The 16,169-nt window shown below is 41.2% G+C and overlaps 1 protein-coding gene across 2 annotated transcripts; it reads left to right on the top strand.

Annotated features, from left to right (window-relative positions):
• The first annotated feature begins 5,147 nt into the window (after positions 1–5,147).
• Positions 5,148–14,631, top strand: pfn2b (profilin 2b). 2 transcript variants are annotated; one of them, XM_030082411.1, is made up of 3 exons: positions 5,148–5,496; positions 9,484–9,676; positions 12,198–14,631. In XM_030082411.1, the coding sequence occupies exons 1-3, from the start codon at positions 5,368–5,370 to the stop codon at positions 12,293–12,295; spliced, it is 420 nt and encodes a 139-aa protein (XP_029938271.1). In that variant the 5' UTR covers positions 5,148–5,367; the 3' UTR covers positions 12,296–14,631. The 2 variants fall into 2 exon arrangements, with proteins under 2 accessions (XP_029938271.1, XP_029938272.1); XM_030082412.1 differs by lacking the exon at positions 12,198–14,631 and adding an exon at positions 11,786–11,893.
• The last annotated feature ends 1,538 nt before the right edge of the window (positions 14,632–16,169 follow it).

Genomic DNA, 16,169 nt, shown 5'->3' with positions numbered 1-16,169 from the left:
AGAGTATCGAGCTGGAGGATGATACACAACAAGAAATAGAACTGTCTTCTGTTGAAGTGCATGAGGTTGAGAGGGAGGCTGTCAATGGATTTCTGGTTTCTTTTAGGTGTGTAACTAGTAAGATTAAAGTAATATATGAATGTTACTCCTCCTTGACCAGTTTCTTGAAGAATATGACAATTAATATGAGTAGTGAGGCTCTCTTCATTTAGAATGATATATTTTCCCCCCATAATCAGGTTCTGATGAAGGTAAATAAGACAAAACTGTAGTCAATTATCAAATCATTTACCTATAAAAATGAAAGAGGTCAGAAAATGAACAATCCACATTTGATTATTGTGGGTTTTTCTTCTGTGAGAGGCAGTTTTGTTCTAAATAAAATGAATGGAGGACAGATGCCCAAGCAATTTTGCTTTGATCATACCAATTTTTCACTGAGGACATAAAATCCAGCTTGTACTCAGTAATACAATTATTGATCAAATGTTTAGAGACCAGCGTATGTACTGGAGGTGGTAACATTACTATAGTTATTTGAGTCATAGTTTGATTGACAAGGAAAAATACATAAAATTGGATAACTTTGTAGAATCGGTAATCTACAAGGGGGAACCCAAAAGTCCCCGGACTGTGGTTATAACTTTTTATTTTTTTATTTTCACATTCAATCAACACTGTCACCTTCAAAGTACTCTCCTTCGGCTTGAATACAGCGCTGCAGCCGCGATTTCCATTGCTCAAAGCAGTCGGCAAACTCGTGCGTAATGATCGCTTTAAACGAAAACTGAAAGTTCCTTAGTGTTGCTTTAAGAGCGTTCTTCGATTTTTTCTGCACCTCTTCCTCATCATCAAATCTCTGCCCCTTCAGTGCCTTTTTCATTCTTGGGAAGAGACAGAAGTCGCAAGATGCTAAATCGAGGGAATACGGCGGATGGGGCAGCAGGGCCATGCCGTTTTTCACCAGGAACTGTTTTACGCGCAGAGCCCTGTGCGCTGGCGCGTTGTCTTGATGGAGCCACCAGTCCCCAGTCTCCCACAGCGCCGGCCGCTTCAGCCTGACCGCCTCCCGGAGCCGCCGCAGCACTTCCAGGTAAAAGTCCTGGTTGACGGTTTGCCCCGGCAGCACAAGCTCGCTATGGACCTTCCCTTTGACGTCCAAAAAGCAGATCGGCTTCGATTTTGCGGACATTTTCCTCTGTGCAGGAGGTGGAGGGTCGGCCGGAGCGAGGCGAGTCTTCGATGGACATCTGACCACTAAAGCGTCCATAGACCTGTGTTCTCCCTAGAGCTTCGTCTTTGTACGCGGTGTGGATCATGGTGAGTGTTTCTGTTGCCGTTTTTCCCAGTAGAAAACAAAATCGGGTTCCGCCATTTTCGGATTTTTTCCAAGAAGGGAGCGGGACTGTAGTAACATAAACACTGCGTGTGAGCTGCCTGTGCGTCTTTGGGAGGTGAACATTTTCACAGTTATGCTTAAGGCTATGCTATAGCGACATATAACGGCCAAAAGTCTGAAATCTTTCTTGTTTTTTTTTTTTTTTAATAACCACAGTCCGGGAACTTTTGGGTCCCCCCTCCTATTTCCTTACTGTTGAACTCCTGTTTTGAACAATATTCTCACAGGACCTCAGCTTACCCATGAAAAAGTAATCTGTATCATTATCCTTCAACCCTGGAAAGACGTGTCTCACTGCACTTGCAGAAGTTTGTACACTAACACTCTCAGCATGCTCAAAAGGCAGAAGTCATTTCCCTTGCGGAGGAAGGGGAGGATCTCCGCATTTTTTGCAGACACAAAGGTGGTTTAATTTGTGGTGGTGGCAAGGGTTACTCTATATCATGGTGGAGGGGGCGAGGAAACTATGGCTGCAAAAAATGATAAAGCGGGGAGTGTTTTTTCCCAGCAGTGACCACTTCCTTCGTCTGGTCAGTGAACTCCAAATGAGTGAATGAGAGGGCGGGAGGGAGGAAGGGAATGAGGGAGGGTGTTTGAAATAGGCGGACCCTCAAAGATTTAGCTGTTTGTGCTGGACTGACCAGTAAAGTCTTTTTTGGGCCACTTCATTTGGATGATTTGACCCAATACGCTGTAACACATCATTCACCATGTTGCATTTGTGGTGTACTTAAATTCAAAACTTGAACTGCTGCATCACCAACAATTATATTTCATTTCAAAGTCAGTGCCTTCTTTTTTGGGGAGGATCTTTTATTTTCAGAGTTTCTGGTCCGACGCTGGTGTTTAAAAGTGAAGATACTTCTAGCCTTAAGACCCAATGAGATCAAGTGCAAGTGCTCCAGCAATGAAGCACATGGGGGTTGTTTTTTTCAGTCTGCATGGGCCCCCCTCAACTTTTAAAAGCCTATTTAAACTATGTTATGTGCCGATTCTGAGGTGGAAAATAAGGATTTCATGTGTCTGCAAATAAATGAGAAAAAAAAAGAGGCTGAACTGGCCTGGATTGTCCAGCTGTTCTGATGACTGTACACAACGGTGATGGCCTTATCCAAAACCCCAAACTTTTCTAAGGCAAACACAAGTTGACTTTTTTCAGTATCTCTGTGACTCATGTGCAGGCTTAGTGGTTTAGCTATGAGTGCTACTATTTTGACCAGGCACAGGCGCAAAACAGAGGTGACCATGGAGACTGTCGGCATCCAATGGGAAAGCAGATTATGGGTGTGACTATCTGACTGACGTAGGTTAATGTCTTGCTCACTTCTGTGTGGCTTGTCAATGAATAACTCTGTTCACTCATTCCTTCTTGGGGTGAGAGAGAACTTTGTGGAAGTTTGTAGATGAAGATAAAGTGTTGTTGTTACACGCTGCCGGGCCTCAAAAAAGATTCAAGTGAAGTGAAGTGAATCTAAATAAGGACAACACATGAAGTCCTGCAAACTGAAGCGTCTCAGTGAGAGTTAAGTTTTACCATTTCACTCTCAATTGTCATTTAGGCATTAGGCATTCATTGATATTTTATTTGTTTTATTCATTATTCAGTTGTGTGATCAATTGATTAATTTATGGATCCAAATTCACTTATAAAAGTGAACCAATAGTTTTAAATAAACTCTATCTTTTCATTAGGTGCTGGGTATGTAGCTTTTTCGTGAGACTTTCAGATTCAGGTAAATGTTTGTGGTAAAAGTCAATCATGATTGCTCTCTATGAAATAGTTGTAGATGATCTGCCACTGACGGTGTGCTATCTGCGTTTGTTTCGTATGCATAGTCAATTCAAGGAGCTGCAAGGAAAACATTTTATCTAAACTTAAGTAACAAGCAAAAGAGATGTGTTTTTAAAATGTGTAAATGTTTGACAAAAAAACATCCTCAATTATGAGGCTCCAGAACTCCACCTTTCGCCTTCAACTTCTAAACATACCTGAAGTTAAACTTAATGCATATATTCTCATTATTAGACTAAAAAAAAAAAAATGTACAAACAGAAGTTCTAGATTTCATTGATTATGTTTACAAAAAGCAGAAATTTTAAAGGTTCGTTTGTTGTTGTTTTTACCTGCCAAACAATGGTCTAAAGCTCTGCTGAGTATGAGTCAGTCGATGATGGTGAACAGCTGGCCATTTACTGAGTAAGGTCTCTATTGATACCTAATGTTGCTGGAAATATGCGAATGCGAATATGCAAATATCAACAACGCATGGACAGCTTTTGTCCCTGGGTGCACCTGTTTATCATAATCAATCAAACTACAGAGGCCCATAATAACATCCATCCATTCATGTTCTGTCCCGCTTTTCAACGAAATTACACCCCCTCCTACAAAATAACACGACACCACAACTTATTCATTTCACATGTATTTTACCAGGTAAATTAGCTGAGAAGTGGTTCTCATTTTCAGTAATGGCTTTTATAGCACAGCGTGCCTTAAAAACGGTGAATATGTAGTGGTTAGCACTTCTGCCTCTCAGAAAGTATTTTCTTGGCTTCGGGGCATTTCTGCATGGCTTTTTGCATGTTCTTCCTTCAAATTCAGTCTTGCACATCATCATTTTTTAAAATGCATTTCAACAAAGGTTCACCCATTTCATTCAGATACAAATACACTTAAACAATCAAGACAATTTTTGTGTGTCATAGGTTCCGTAAAAAACTAACCATTTAATTATTGATTTGCATAAATGGATTGCATTTATATCATGCTTTTCCACCCCTTGAACGGTATCCATAGGGAGAGTTCAGTGATAGTCAAGTAAAGTCGTGTCAGCATCAACGATTTCGAGAGTAAACTTATGAAACCGGTTAGACAAACAGGTGATGACATATGTGCTGTTCTGTGTGTTTCCAGCTCTGGTTCTCAGGGACCACCTTCCTGCATGTTTTAACTCTCTCCCAGCTGCAGTGCACCTACATTTCATGTTGATGTAAGCTTGTAAAAAACTGAGCAAAGGAGTCCCTCATTGCAATCAGGTGTACTGCAGCTGGGAGAAAGCTAAAACATTCATGACGTGCATGTGTGCGCGCGCGTGCATGTGTTTGTGTGAAAATACCTCTCCCTTTCAATTCCATGCTACTAATCTCAACACCTTGACAAAGGAGAACTTGCCAAAAAGGAATATAGTTCTATTTTGGTTTGCTCTTGCAAACCTAAACATCAGCACCCTTGCAAAGGCTTAGTTTCAGGCAGAGCTTTTACACTGGGTCTCAGTAAATACACGGTGAATTTTGGTTGTCTTAATGTTTTTTCATGATACGAGTACTACAATTTGGTTTTTACTCATTTTCATTAAAATATTTCTCAAAAGTTCCCTTTTAAATGATTGTATTTTGTTGGCAGTAAATCTATCTTTAAAAGTAACAGTTTTAAATCAGGTCAAATACCGGAGAAATTACAATATTGTAATATACTTTTTCATAAATTAAATATCTAGGTCAGTTGATATGCAAAACATGAACGAAATAGACATTATTGAAATTACAGATCAATATGCATACCACAAGTAGTGAGTGAGGAAATAATCCTACTGAGACAAAATCCAAACAAAAAATGTAAACTGAATAAGATTTAGCACGCTTTAAAAAGTAGTCCCCCCGATCACTGCAGTCGTGATCAACCAGGATTTTCATCCGCCGGGATATGCATTGCTTCCAATGGGGCAGCAGGGCGGACAACGACCCGCGCGGAGGGATTTAGTGAGGACTACACCCAAGCGCCTGTCCAATTGCAGCAGCGCCTCTCCATTACTTAGGACATAAGAAAGCCGGGACGCCGGTGTCTTTTCCTCTGCAGGAGTACCGCTGCACCGCACGACAGCTTCAGCGTCCCCGTCGTTTGAGAGACGACCGTAACCTCACCTGAACCGACGTCCTCTTTTCGTCTTAGAACTGATTTCACAAACATGTCCTGGCAAGTCTACGTGGACAACCTGATGGTTGATGGCTGCTGCCAGGACTCGGCCATTGTTGGTTACACGGACGCCAAATACGTCTGGGCATCGTGCACCGGCGGTACCTTTGCCTCCATTACGGTCAGTACGCTTCCTGTGTCGATAATATAAAGTAGTGTAGTAGAGGGGGGAACGATAGCTCCGCTGCCATGCGTCTTGCCCTCGCCGCTAGGCCTTGTTGAATGGAGGATAGGCGGAGTGGTACACATGGTATCCGTTGGTCGCTGGCAGGATGCAGTGGCACACATGTACCGTTACTTTCCAAGCTGGCTCGGATGTGTTGAGTTTCTTTCAGTCTCCTTTTATCCAGCTGCTTCGCAGCTCCTTGCAAACCGAGTTATCGTGGTTTTCCATTAAACTAAGGCTAGCTTCCCATTGTAGTGATTGACTGTCGCCAAGTCGAGCTAAAGCGGCTAACGTAGCATCGCTTGTGATACCAGTTTGAGGAGATGAATCAGTTTCTTGTTTCATATATCTTCACCTTCGATTTTTATTAAATATTTAATTAATTCAGAGTCACTCTCATTCTGTGTATATCATTTTGTGATCTGGCTGGAGAGCTGTGGCTCATGTGAATAAGATAACGGAATGTTAACATTAGCCATTAGCTGAAATCAGGCCGGTCATTGCTGGAGCTAGCTCTCGCTTCGGATTTTAGCGGAAAAGTTAACATATATTACACTGTCATGCGTCTCTCAGTTCAGTATTAAGGTGTAAGAGGTCAATAAGTAATATCTACAACTGCCTTTTGTGAAAGCCTTCATGATACCCTCCCATCACATGTTGACTGGGTGTCGTTTGTGTGCATGAAGCTGCAGAAAAAATGCACATTTTGCTTATTCACCAGTGTAAGTTACCTCTAATCTGAAGGAGGATTTTTGAAGTTAGTTTAAGGTTTATTTACATGTTTAAGAGATGATGCGAGTTATGGGTTAACTCAAGCGCTCCTCCAGTGGTAGCCTAACTTCAGCTCCGTCCTTGTACATCCTGCTAAGCAAAAAGGAGAAGAAAATAAAAAAGGAAGGAACAAAAACCGAGCTAACGCTAAGAGTGTGAAGGGGGGTGGAGAGAGGGGCTTTTAGTTTGTTCCTACCCGGCTTCTGTGGTCCACACTACCGCCCCTTTATCCCCAAGATGGCGTTTTAACAGTCCCGGTTTCTTATTCATTTTGTGGCGGAGTCTGTCCAGGCGTTTGCTCCGACGTGTTCACGCAACACGTTTGTGTTGTGTGCTTCTAATTGCACAGTATCGGTTGTATCAGTTCGACATTAAAGTAATAACTCGCCTTTTATTTTATTGTTTTTTTGCTGTTGTTGATGGAGAGATGCGGCAGTTTTAATGCAGACTGTGTCTGTCTGGGGAATGTAGCGGTGTGCCGCTGAAAGCTGAGGCTGCCTGGGAGTGTCCTCTCCGGGATCATGCCAGTCTGCTTGTTTGTTTCCTTTGAGAAATAAATTGAGATTATGGGGAATTTTCTCCTCTCTCCATTGGAAGTGAATCCAGGGGGGGAACCTGGACATGAGCGAACGGCTGGGATTGAGGATGGTAAACAAAGCCGCCTTTGCCGGCATGCGGTACCTGAGCGGCATTCATCGGGAAACGTGTGTGGAAATGTAGCTTCTTTCGGCAAAGCAGTGATGAATCTACACAGTGGGCCCGGACACGCTGCTAGCCGCTATGCTATGGTGATTGGAGCCAGTAGAAATGTTTGCAGGGTTCTTTTTTCCCCCCTTCCTCCAGCTGTAAGCTGTGGTGTGTGCCATGACTGTGCAGTTCTGGATGTGCAGGGAAACGCCTTCTGTTGTGCTCACTAGTCCAAATAAAGCAAGAAAAAACGGTGTGGTGAAATAGTTTCTTTAATGTCAATATGAGTAGAATTTTAACATCGTCCTTTGTTCATTTTGTGGCTCCAGTTTACTCTGAGATGCCAGAAGTTTAAAGGATACATCTGCTCCATTGAGTAAGCTTTCATCCAGAATGACTGGAACCTTGGTTAACTACTTCTGGGTTGAAATAATACATAAAGTAGGAACTTGTCCTCGTTGCAAAGTTCTTTGCATTGTTTAATTTTTGGTATTTACTTAATATCTAAATCTAAACTCATGGTATAAAAATAAATCATACTGAAGCCTGTCCTGATATGACTCCAAACACCTGTTTCTAAATTTCACTTCAATATAGAAAGCAGAGCCTTTAAAAAAAAAAAAAAAAAATGTCAATTTAGTTTACCGTCTTGTTCACTGAGTAATCTATATATATATGTGTGTATATATATGTTTAGCTAATATCTAAATGTCTTAATGTCTCCTACTTGCTAGGTGTGGAAATGATGAATAAGATGTCATTGAGCTGATTGAAGTTTGTGCTGCATCTGATACTCCTGAGTCATCAGAAACTTTTGCTACTGAACTGCTGTTGAGGGTAATAAATGGGCTTTGCTGCAACACATGCTGTAATTTTCAGGATGAATCAATAAGACCTCAGATCATTAAGTATTTTGTATTTTTAACAGGTTTTCAATACATTAATTGAGATTTTAGCAGCTTTTTTTAGTTTCTATTATGTTCACTGCTGCAGTTTTTCTTTTATATTCAGTTGTGAAAACAGCCCCTCCTCGTCTGCATGGTTTCAATGTGCTGTTGCTTCAACACACCTGATAGTAATTGGCTTGTTATCAGTCTTTCTGCTTGGCTTCATGATGCATTCAATAAATTCAGGTGTTTTGAATCAGAACATTGAAAACATGCAGGACCTCAGGACTAGGAGTGTCCACCTCTGCAGTAAAGAAATGAAGAACTATCCATCATTCAGATGATAAGCTAGAAACAGAATATGTGCAAATCAGCTTCTGAATGCCTGAACTATTCTTGGAGAACTTGTGAAACTGCTGTCCTACAATTATTATAAACTTAGTACTGAATGGTTGAACAAAAATCATGTTCGACTAAACCGGCTTTAAATGCAGGTGTTACCTGCTTTAAAAAATAGCACTAGAAAAAAATATTCTTCACAATAATTTCCCCATCTTTTGAAATCCTGCAAATGCTTTTTTTTGGCAGATAATTTCATCCATAGTGCTGCTACTGGGACTCCTGAAAACACCGAGGAGCAACTTCATGCTTTTCAACATTTAATTAATGATTTGACACTTGTGGGTTTATGTCGATTGACTTCCAGCAGTTTTGGTGCACATGTGAACAGATTGGATTTGTCTGTTAGTTTGTGTGGTGTTCACACTGAAGTTCAACTTCTCAAATTCTTCAACCAGTTGTGCTTATAAAGACATGATTTTACTTAAGAAGTACTTTAAAGTATTAAATGTGTATGCTACAAAATATGTACTGCACTGTCAAATGGAGTAATCAAACAGAATCACATTTGTAAGAGCCCTGAGCTGCTGCATTTAGATCTGATCAAGTGGTCACTTAAAAATAAGACAAAAACACAATAACCTTGGTACCCAAAAGCAACCTCTACCAGTAGCCACCACATCCGGAGTGGAAGGACATGTTTTGAGGTATTCAAAAGAACTGTAAAGCTAAAATCAATTCTAATTATTGCGCTGTATTTGTTTGTGGTCTTGGGCTATGCAGGGATCAACATTTTAAATGTTAAGAGATAACATGAGTGGAGATGAGCTATCTTCATGTAGCAGCCCAACTGACATACATATTGGTGCTCTTGTTGCATTTTCTAACATACCTGTTGTCATGCCCCTATGGGACTGACAGATGCTGCTTCCCAAGCCAATTTTTGACATGTTGCTGCATCAGATATTAAATGTTTTTCTCCAACTATGTAAAGTCTCTTGATCTGTTGTTATTGTAGGAGAGCAGGTTCGCTTGAAGGTAAAAACTGAGGCAACGTTTCCAAACAGCTGGAAATCCCTGGATGTCAGGGAGACATCTGAGACGTGCAGGCCAGGGGGTCTCCCTGACCACCGCTGTTCTAGAAAAGCAAATGTAGATTATCTCATTGAAAGGATGAAAAAGCTAAGAAAAGAATCAGTGTGTCTGTACCTGATGTAAACTGTGCATTAAATCTTTTACTTTTTCTTGTTTTTTTTAGCCTCAAGAAATTGACCTGCTCACAGGGAAGGACCGAGAGGGATTCTTCACCAATGGGTTGACCTTAGGCAATAAGAAATACTCCGTAATCAGAGACAGCCTCCTAGTTGAAGGTGACTGGACGATGGACATCCGGACAAAGAGTCAGGGAGGAGAGCCAACCTACAATGTTTCTGTGGGCAGGGCAGCCAAAGGTGAGCAGTGTTTAATATTGTTAGCAGTTCACATGGTAGTAATGTAGCAGCCTGCTATAGCCTGGTGCCATTAGTTTAGGAACTTCGGTGTTGTGCATGCATGTAGGTTCAATGTTGAATTCACCTTTCCTCAATATGTGACAGACTTGAAGTCAGTGTTGAGTCTTGGATCACTGTGACCAGTGCATTTTAGTGAAATTTTGATTTAGTACTAAATTACAGCTTTGTTAAATGGAGGAGGAAAGGGGGTTTGCTTTAAGATTATTACATATGGCTTGCAGGTCAGCATTGTCATGTTTTATGGCACTGGTAAGGATAAGTACAGATTTTGCACTTTAGCTCATGTTTTAATGGATGCTATGTTTACTTTCTGATCCAAAGCTGCTCTAATCTCAGAATTGATCCATTTTTGTAATTTTTGCTCAACTAACATGCTGTAAAAGATTCTGAGTCAAGTTCAAACACTTACTGGCTTTGCCCAAATGTCCCACAATTACCCTGAATTCTAGCCTGTGTGAAGGTGCAGGTTGCTAATGTTAAACCCCTGTTTTGATTTACGCTGAACCTTTAATGTGCTTTAGTTTTTGCCAGGTATCAACAGGTGGAGCCGTGTCAGAATTTCTTTAGACATCACAGATCACCCTAAATTGTTTCAAGCTATATTTTAATGCTTTAAAATAAAATGAAAAATTCTTGAGTTCTGTGTATAGTCTGATAGCCGACTTCACATTTTCAGATTTAACACAAAAAGCTTAATTAGAAAATCAAAGTGACTTATCCTTGGGGACCTGCCTAACAGTTGTGCCAGTCTTCATGTTGCCTGTATGAGCTCTGATGCTGATACACCCTTTCTAAAAATGCTGCTAAAGCGTTCAGGTGAGACGGTGTTGGAGGGTTCCTGTTTTCCACAGACTGGACTCACTTCAGACCAGGATTTTCTCAAATCTTCCTAAACTCTATGCATCTTTTGTCTTCCTGATTAACACACCCTTACTGTCCAAATATAAATGTGCTACCCTGCTCACGTGCTTCCTCTCTGCTCGGGTAAAGTTGGTCTCTTTCAAGGCTCCTACATGTATTGAGGAGAGGTATCCCAAGCATGATGCTGTGTCTGCATGCGGTGCTGCACTAGTAGTGGCTGTCGCCACTTTCTTCTTCTTTGCTGCTGGTGTGGTGCATACTGGACAATCGCATAAATTGGCGAACACACTGACGTGTGAGTTGAAATACTGATGTCCTTGATATTGGAGTAGATGGCAGTGTGGGTGTTAGATGAAATATTTGAAAAATCTTAAATTTTTGATATGTGAATAGTGAAGTTAATAACCCGAGAGGAGAACGGCGATATTTCTCTCTGATGAATGGTTTGGCATGCATGTGATATGCCCGGTGATAAGCAGTATTGGTACTACTTTCTTATATCTAAAAGATGTTGGAGAAACATCAAGAAGTTGCGCAAGAGGCACAGGTTTTAAAATTAGCTGAGTACAACTGTCATTTGGTCTTAATATCGTACACATTTTTCCAGAGATCGTTCCTGGTCAGCTGATGTCTCCTCAGGATGAAATTTTTAGGCCTATTGCTGCTTTAAATATAGCAGTAGTGTCCGTCCATTTTTGAATTCTCAAGGCTTGTTATGTTCTAACGATGTTTGATGCGTTTGTCTTGTTTCCACAGTTGAGCTGTGCCTAAAAATCTAGCTGTTGGTATAAAATGAGAGCATGCTGGTGTCTCAGTGCCCTGTTTTTTTGTGACTAAACACGATTATTCCTTTTCTCAGTCTTGGAAAGTTTGTAGCGGTGAAACTGCCGCAGCTCTGCTTGTACGTCGACACGTGTCCCGACTGACAGCCAGCTTTGCATGCCTCCTGTACGTGGCCCTCCTGTTGAGCTTGCTCAGTCTTTTGAATTTGTTTCACCGCCAGCAGCACTGATAAGAAAGTGGGTGTTAAAGCTTTATAGCTTTCCAACTAAAGGCACTCTGCTTTTGTGTCATTGTCCTCCTTCGTAGCTGTCCTGTCTGTCTGCTGCTTTTGGCTCTGCAAGTCTCTTTTCACCTGTGTGATCTCTGCACCCTCTCTAAATGTCCCTTCTGTCTCTTTTCTTTCAGTCTTGGTCTTGGTAATGGGCAAAGAAGGGGTCCATGGAGGTGGATTGAATAAGAAGGCTTACTCGATGGCAAAATACTTAAGGGATTCAGGGTTTTAGTTTAGTTTTTGTGTAGCTTATGTGTTCTAGTTGAAGGAGAGGAAAAAAACAGAAAAGGAAAACAAAAACCAGAAAACTCTTTAAAAACACAAAAATAAACAAGTTACAGTCAAGCCCATATCCTTTACCCTACACTGAACAACCCTGTTAAACATAATACCTGAGCATTTCTAGCACAGGGCATAGTTCAGACTTGGTTCCTGACAACGTAGCTCATCATTTAGCTGAGAAAGTGAAACATTTTTTTGTTTTCCAGCCCTAATGTCATCATGCCTGTTGATTTATTTTGTTTTTTTTCCTTTTATGTACTCCAGTATTGGTTTTTGTCATGGGGAAGGAAGGTGTCCACGGAGGGCAGCTCAACAAGAAAGTACATGACATGGCTGACTACCTGAGGAAGACTGGATACTAAGGCAGCCTGTACCCAGCAGCTCACCCTTGCCACCCTGTTGTATTTTCCACCACGTTCAGTCCTAGTTGATGATAGGTTCACCTTATACTTTGTTGTCTTTTTTTTTTGTTTTGTTTTCTTTTTTTTTTTTTTTTTTTTTTGTCCACTGACCCCCCCCCCCCCCCTTCCCCCACACCATCCTCTTCCCTCAACACACTTGTGCTATGTATTCTTCCAACCCTTTAAAGCACTCTTAAGTTGATCCACAGCAAAAAGGAGCATGTTGCTAAGAGGATGTCATGACAAATCTGTACTTACCCAAGACCAGCAAAATAAAATGTTGTGAAAACTCAGACAGTGCGAAGTTATTATGCCAATTTGAATTTTATTTTCTGTCGTCACTTAATCTCTCCCAAACCCATTCATACACACTCCTCCCCCCCACAAACAGCTGATGCCTTTGGAGCACTTGAGCAGTTACAGAGCTCTTAATGTCTTCCTCTTTATTTCCTCCATGTCTGAGGTTGTGTCTCTCACCTGACGGCCTCTTCTCTCATGCCAAAATTCTCCAGTTTCCCATTTCTGTTTAATTGAATTGGGTGACGCCACAAGCCTTTGCAGTAGACCTTAATAGCCTCGTTTCCACTGCGCAGCATGTGCCGGTACGTCTCTTTTTGGGGCTTCCGCTGACTAGAATACTACAAGACCCGTGCCCAACCACTAACACTTTTTGTAACTCCTCCAGCACGGTACCTGGCACATCGGCACAGGTTTCATATGGAGGAGCTACCACATCGTCCCTCTCGATCCCAACACGTTTAAACGGCTTTTCGTAAACTCCCTGCTGCTGTTCGCATACGCCGTTTTGCGCACGCTGGTTTTGTTAATGCGAGTTTTTTTTTTCTTCTTCTTCTTCTTTTGAAGAAATATATTTTTAAAGGTCGGCACACTACAGAGCACTCGGGTTTTTGGACCCGGTGCAGACGCTCCTCTGACGGGAGATTCAGAGGGAGCTGGGTGGCGCTGTTCGGATTAGGAGTCTTCCGAGCCGTGTCAGAGAATGGAGACGTACGCCTTCAACAGGAAGCCCTGAGGACTGAAAACCGGAGATTGAAGGACCCTGATAGTTGGTGTGGAGCCCTGCGTTCACATCGCATACCTGTGTTGTCACGAGGCCGTTCACTACCCCGCCTACACTTTAACCACACTTGCGGCGGAGACGTGCAACAGATTTGTCCGGTTGCGCTTCGGAGTGCCGTGCCGTGCCGCCCAGTGGAAATGAGGCTTAGATGTCAAAGGCTACCCGCCACTTTTCAGAGTCACTGGAATATGCTGGTGAGGAGTAGGCTGGTGGCGTTGGATCAGCTCCCTCCGTTATCTCACGTGAGCTTCTTTCACAGCCTCTCCTCCGTTCACCACCGCCTCCCTGACCACACAGAAAACACCCATGGACATTCCACAGTAACAATTGCTCAGGCACTTAATACTGTTTTGTTTGCCAGCTCCTGTAATATATATATTTTTTTTAATTTTGTTTTTTGAAAGGCTGCCATTTTTTGGATATCCCAGCATATAACCACCTAGAGTGTGTCTAGTTTGAATTTTTCTTTTTATAGGACCAAGTGTAGTTGAAGCTCGGGTGTTTATACAATTGCTCAAAAATCAAGTGTAACAGTTACAGACATAAATACTGGGATTTAAAATATGACAGTACAGGGGAGGTAAGGGTGGGAATATCTAAAGATTTTTTTTTTTTTTTGTTATTTAGTCTTTAGAAATGCAAATGACTGCATTTGTACAAACCCACGCTGTGTTGACAACTACAAAACTGTGGAATAAATTGCCTTCTTTATAGTCAGCTGAGCTCTGCGGTATCACATGGTCTGTCCACACTCAGCACCGCTAACTGTAACGTCCAACTGAGAAAACAAAACCTAAAGTAGAAATGACATTAAATGGGAGGATGGGAATAGTTGGTACAAAGCCGCTTCTGGTTGTCTTGTTTGAATCTTAAAACAGAACCTGTGTATCCTGTGCCATAATGTAGAGAGATCTGTTGCTATTGTAAGACTGACTTTACCCACCGTCCGCTGAAGAGTCATTTCAGTGGTACATTTACTTTTTTTTTTCTTTAAAGCTTCTGCTCCACTGTTTAGGCCTTGTGGGATATGTGTACTGTTTCAAGTCCTGTTTGCCGATTTGTTAATTTCCTTTACTCATCACTTTTTTTTTTTTTCTTACATCTGAGATACAGTCTCTTTAATGCATCTGATTTCATATGCATCAAGCAAAGAAATGCCATAAATTGATTTATCACCTTGTTTACAGACAGATCAAATAAATTTATTCCAACCAGATACCAGTTCAGTCTCTTTTGTTGCCTTGGAAAAGTTTTTGCTGCACATGTCAAGCTGATGACCGAAGAGTGTGAAATGATGAAATGATTCTGTCCTTTTGTCAAAGTGAGTCTCCACATGATCGACTGGCTACATTTGGCATCGTTGGCGCAAATGTTTGTTCAGCATCAAAATAACTTTTCTCCTTTAACAGCAGCTCGTGAGTCGGTCATCATTGGTTGTTGTAGAGGTTCATGTTCTACCACATGATCATAATAAGCAGATATTTTGGTCAGACGTTCAGTGGTTTTTTTCCTCTCGTAGATGGGAAATGAAATTGAGAACAAGGATTCTCCATCAATATACCAATGTAACATCTGCAGGAGCTGTTCCAAAACAAATCCAAGTTGTGTGTGTAAGAGTGCAACTTCTATTTGTCTGATAAAGCATTGGGTTATTTGATGTTACAGTATTCAAACAGACTAAATGTATGTGACTGTAATGCTGCAATGCCGTACTGATAAGATTAGTAACCCACTTAAAATAGATGTTACGAGGTGGTCCCTCATGTTTCTCTCTCTTGTTCGTTGAGCCAACTAAGTAACATTGACTTGTTCTCAGCTGTTAGGAAATACAGTTTTTCTCTGTGGGTTTGGCTCATTTCTTGAAACAGAAATTACATTTTCAAAACTCTAAGATCATTTGGCAAAACAGTCTTACAGTTCAGCTCAACACCAAAGTTCACTTGTAAAAGCTGCATTTCTTTCCCGTATCAACAGTCAGAGCCTCCGAAATGCAAAGATCCTTTTCAACGATTTTGGCTCATTTCTTGAAACAGACCGGATGTTCTCAATTCTCTTGGTTCTCTTGTCATAAACAAACTGGACGGTTCAGCAGAACCACATGGTTCACCTGTCAGAGATCACATCTCTTCAAAACAGTTCACTCAGGTGGAAAAACTACATTTCTTTCTCAGACAAGTGGTCATAGCCCTCAAAGTGCTTTTTCCTTTTGGCATCATGTGAGCACTGAAAGTCAAAATTTTTACGTTTTGTCATTAAGGCAAAAGAACATTTAAATATTCCTTATTTACCTTTCTGTCTGCGCCCAGTCCTCACAGGAACAATAGTTCCTGTGATAAGTTTTTTCTTCTTCTTTGGGTTGTTTAGCTAACAGAATAAATATTGTATAAAAAAAAAAAAAGGGAGAAAAAAAGGCATTTTACAGTAAGCGCAAGCTTCAAGCTTTGACTTCACACATTGCTCTCATACTTCCAAGGAAACTAATTAACACACAGTAACTAACACAAAGTAACTTCCTTCCATCAGAGTTCAATATACTGTAAAATAAACACAAAGAAACCAAAAAAAAAAAAAGGAAGCCCACAGTGCTGTAAATGAAGCTGGAGTTTCACAGCTCACTTCTTCACTGGTCCCCTCCTCAACCCCCTGGTCAGCCTCGTGTAAACAGATCCATGTCTGGTACTCATGGTATTGAAGTGTGTTCTTGACTAATTCTGACAGTTCAATAGATTATTTTACATGTGGTGACTGATACAA

This window comes from Salarias fasciatus, chromosome 23, assembly GCF_902148845.1.
Source record: "Salarias fasciatus chromosome 23, fSalaFa1.1, whole genome shotgun sequence".
Lineage (NCBI taxonomy): Eukaryota > Metazoa > Chordata > Actinopteri > Blenniiformes > Blenniidae > Salarias > Salarias fasciatus.
Note: the sequence above shows the minus strand (reverse complement) of the source record. Positions and strands in the feature narration are given on the sequence as shown.

Excerpts from the sequence above, each read along its gene's own strand:
- pfn2b (XM_030082411.1), top strand. The coding sequence starts at position 5,368 with ATGTCCTGGCAAGTCTACGTGGACAACCTGATGGTTGATGGCTGCTGC. Across the intron at positions 5,497-9,483 it reads GTACCTTTGCCTCCATTACG|CCTCAAGAAATTGACCTGCT; the intron begins GTCAGTACGCTT and ends TGTTTTTTTTAG. Across the intron at positions 9,677-12,197 it reads TGTGGGCAGGGCAGCCAAAG|TATTGGTTTTTGTCATGGGG; the intron begins GTGAGCAGTGTT and ends TATGTACTCCAG.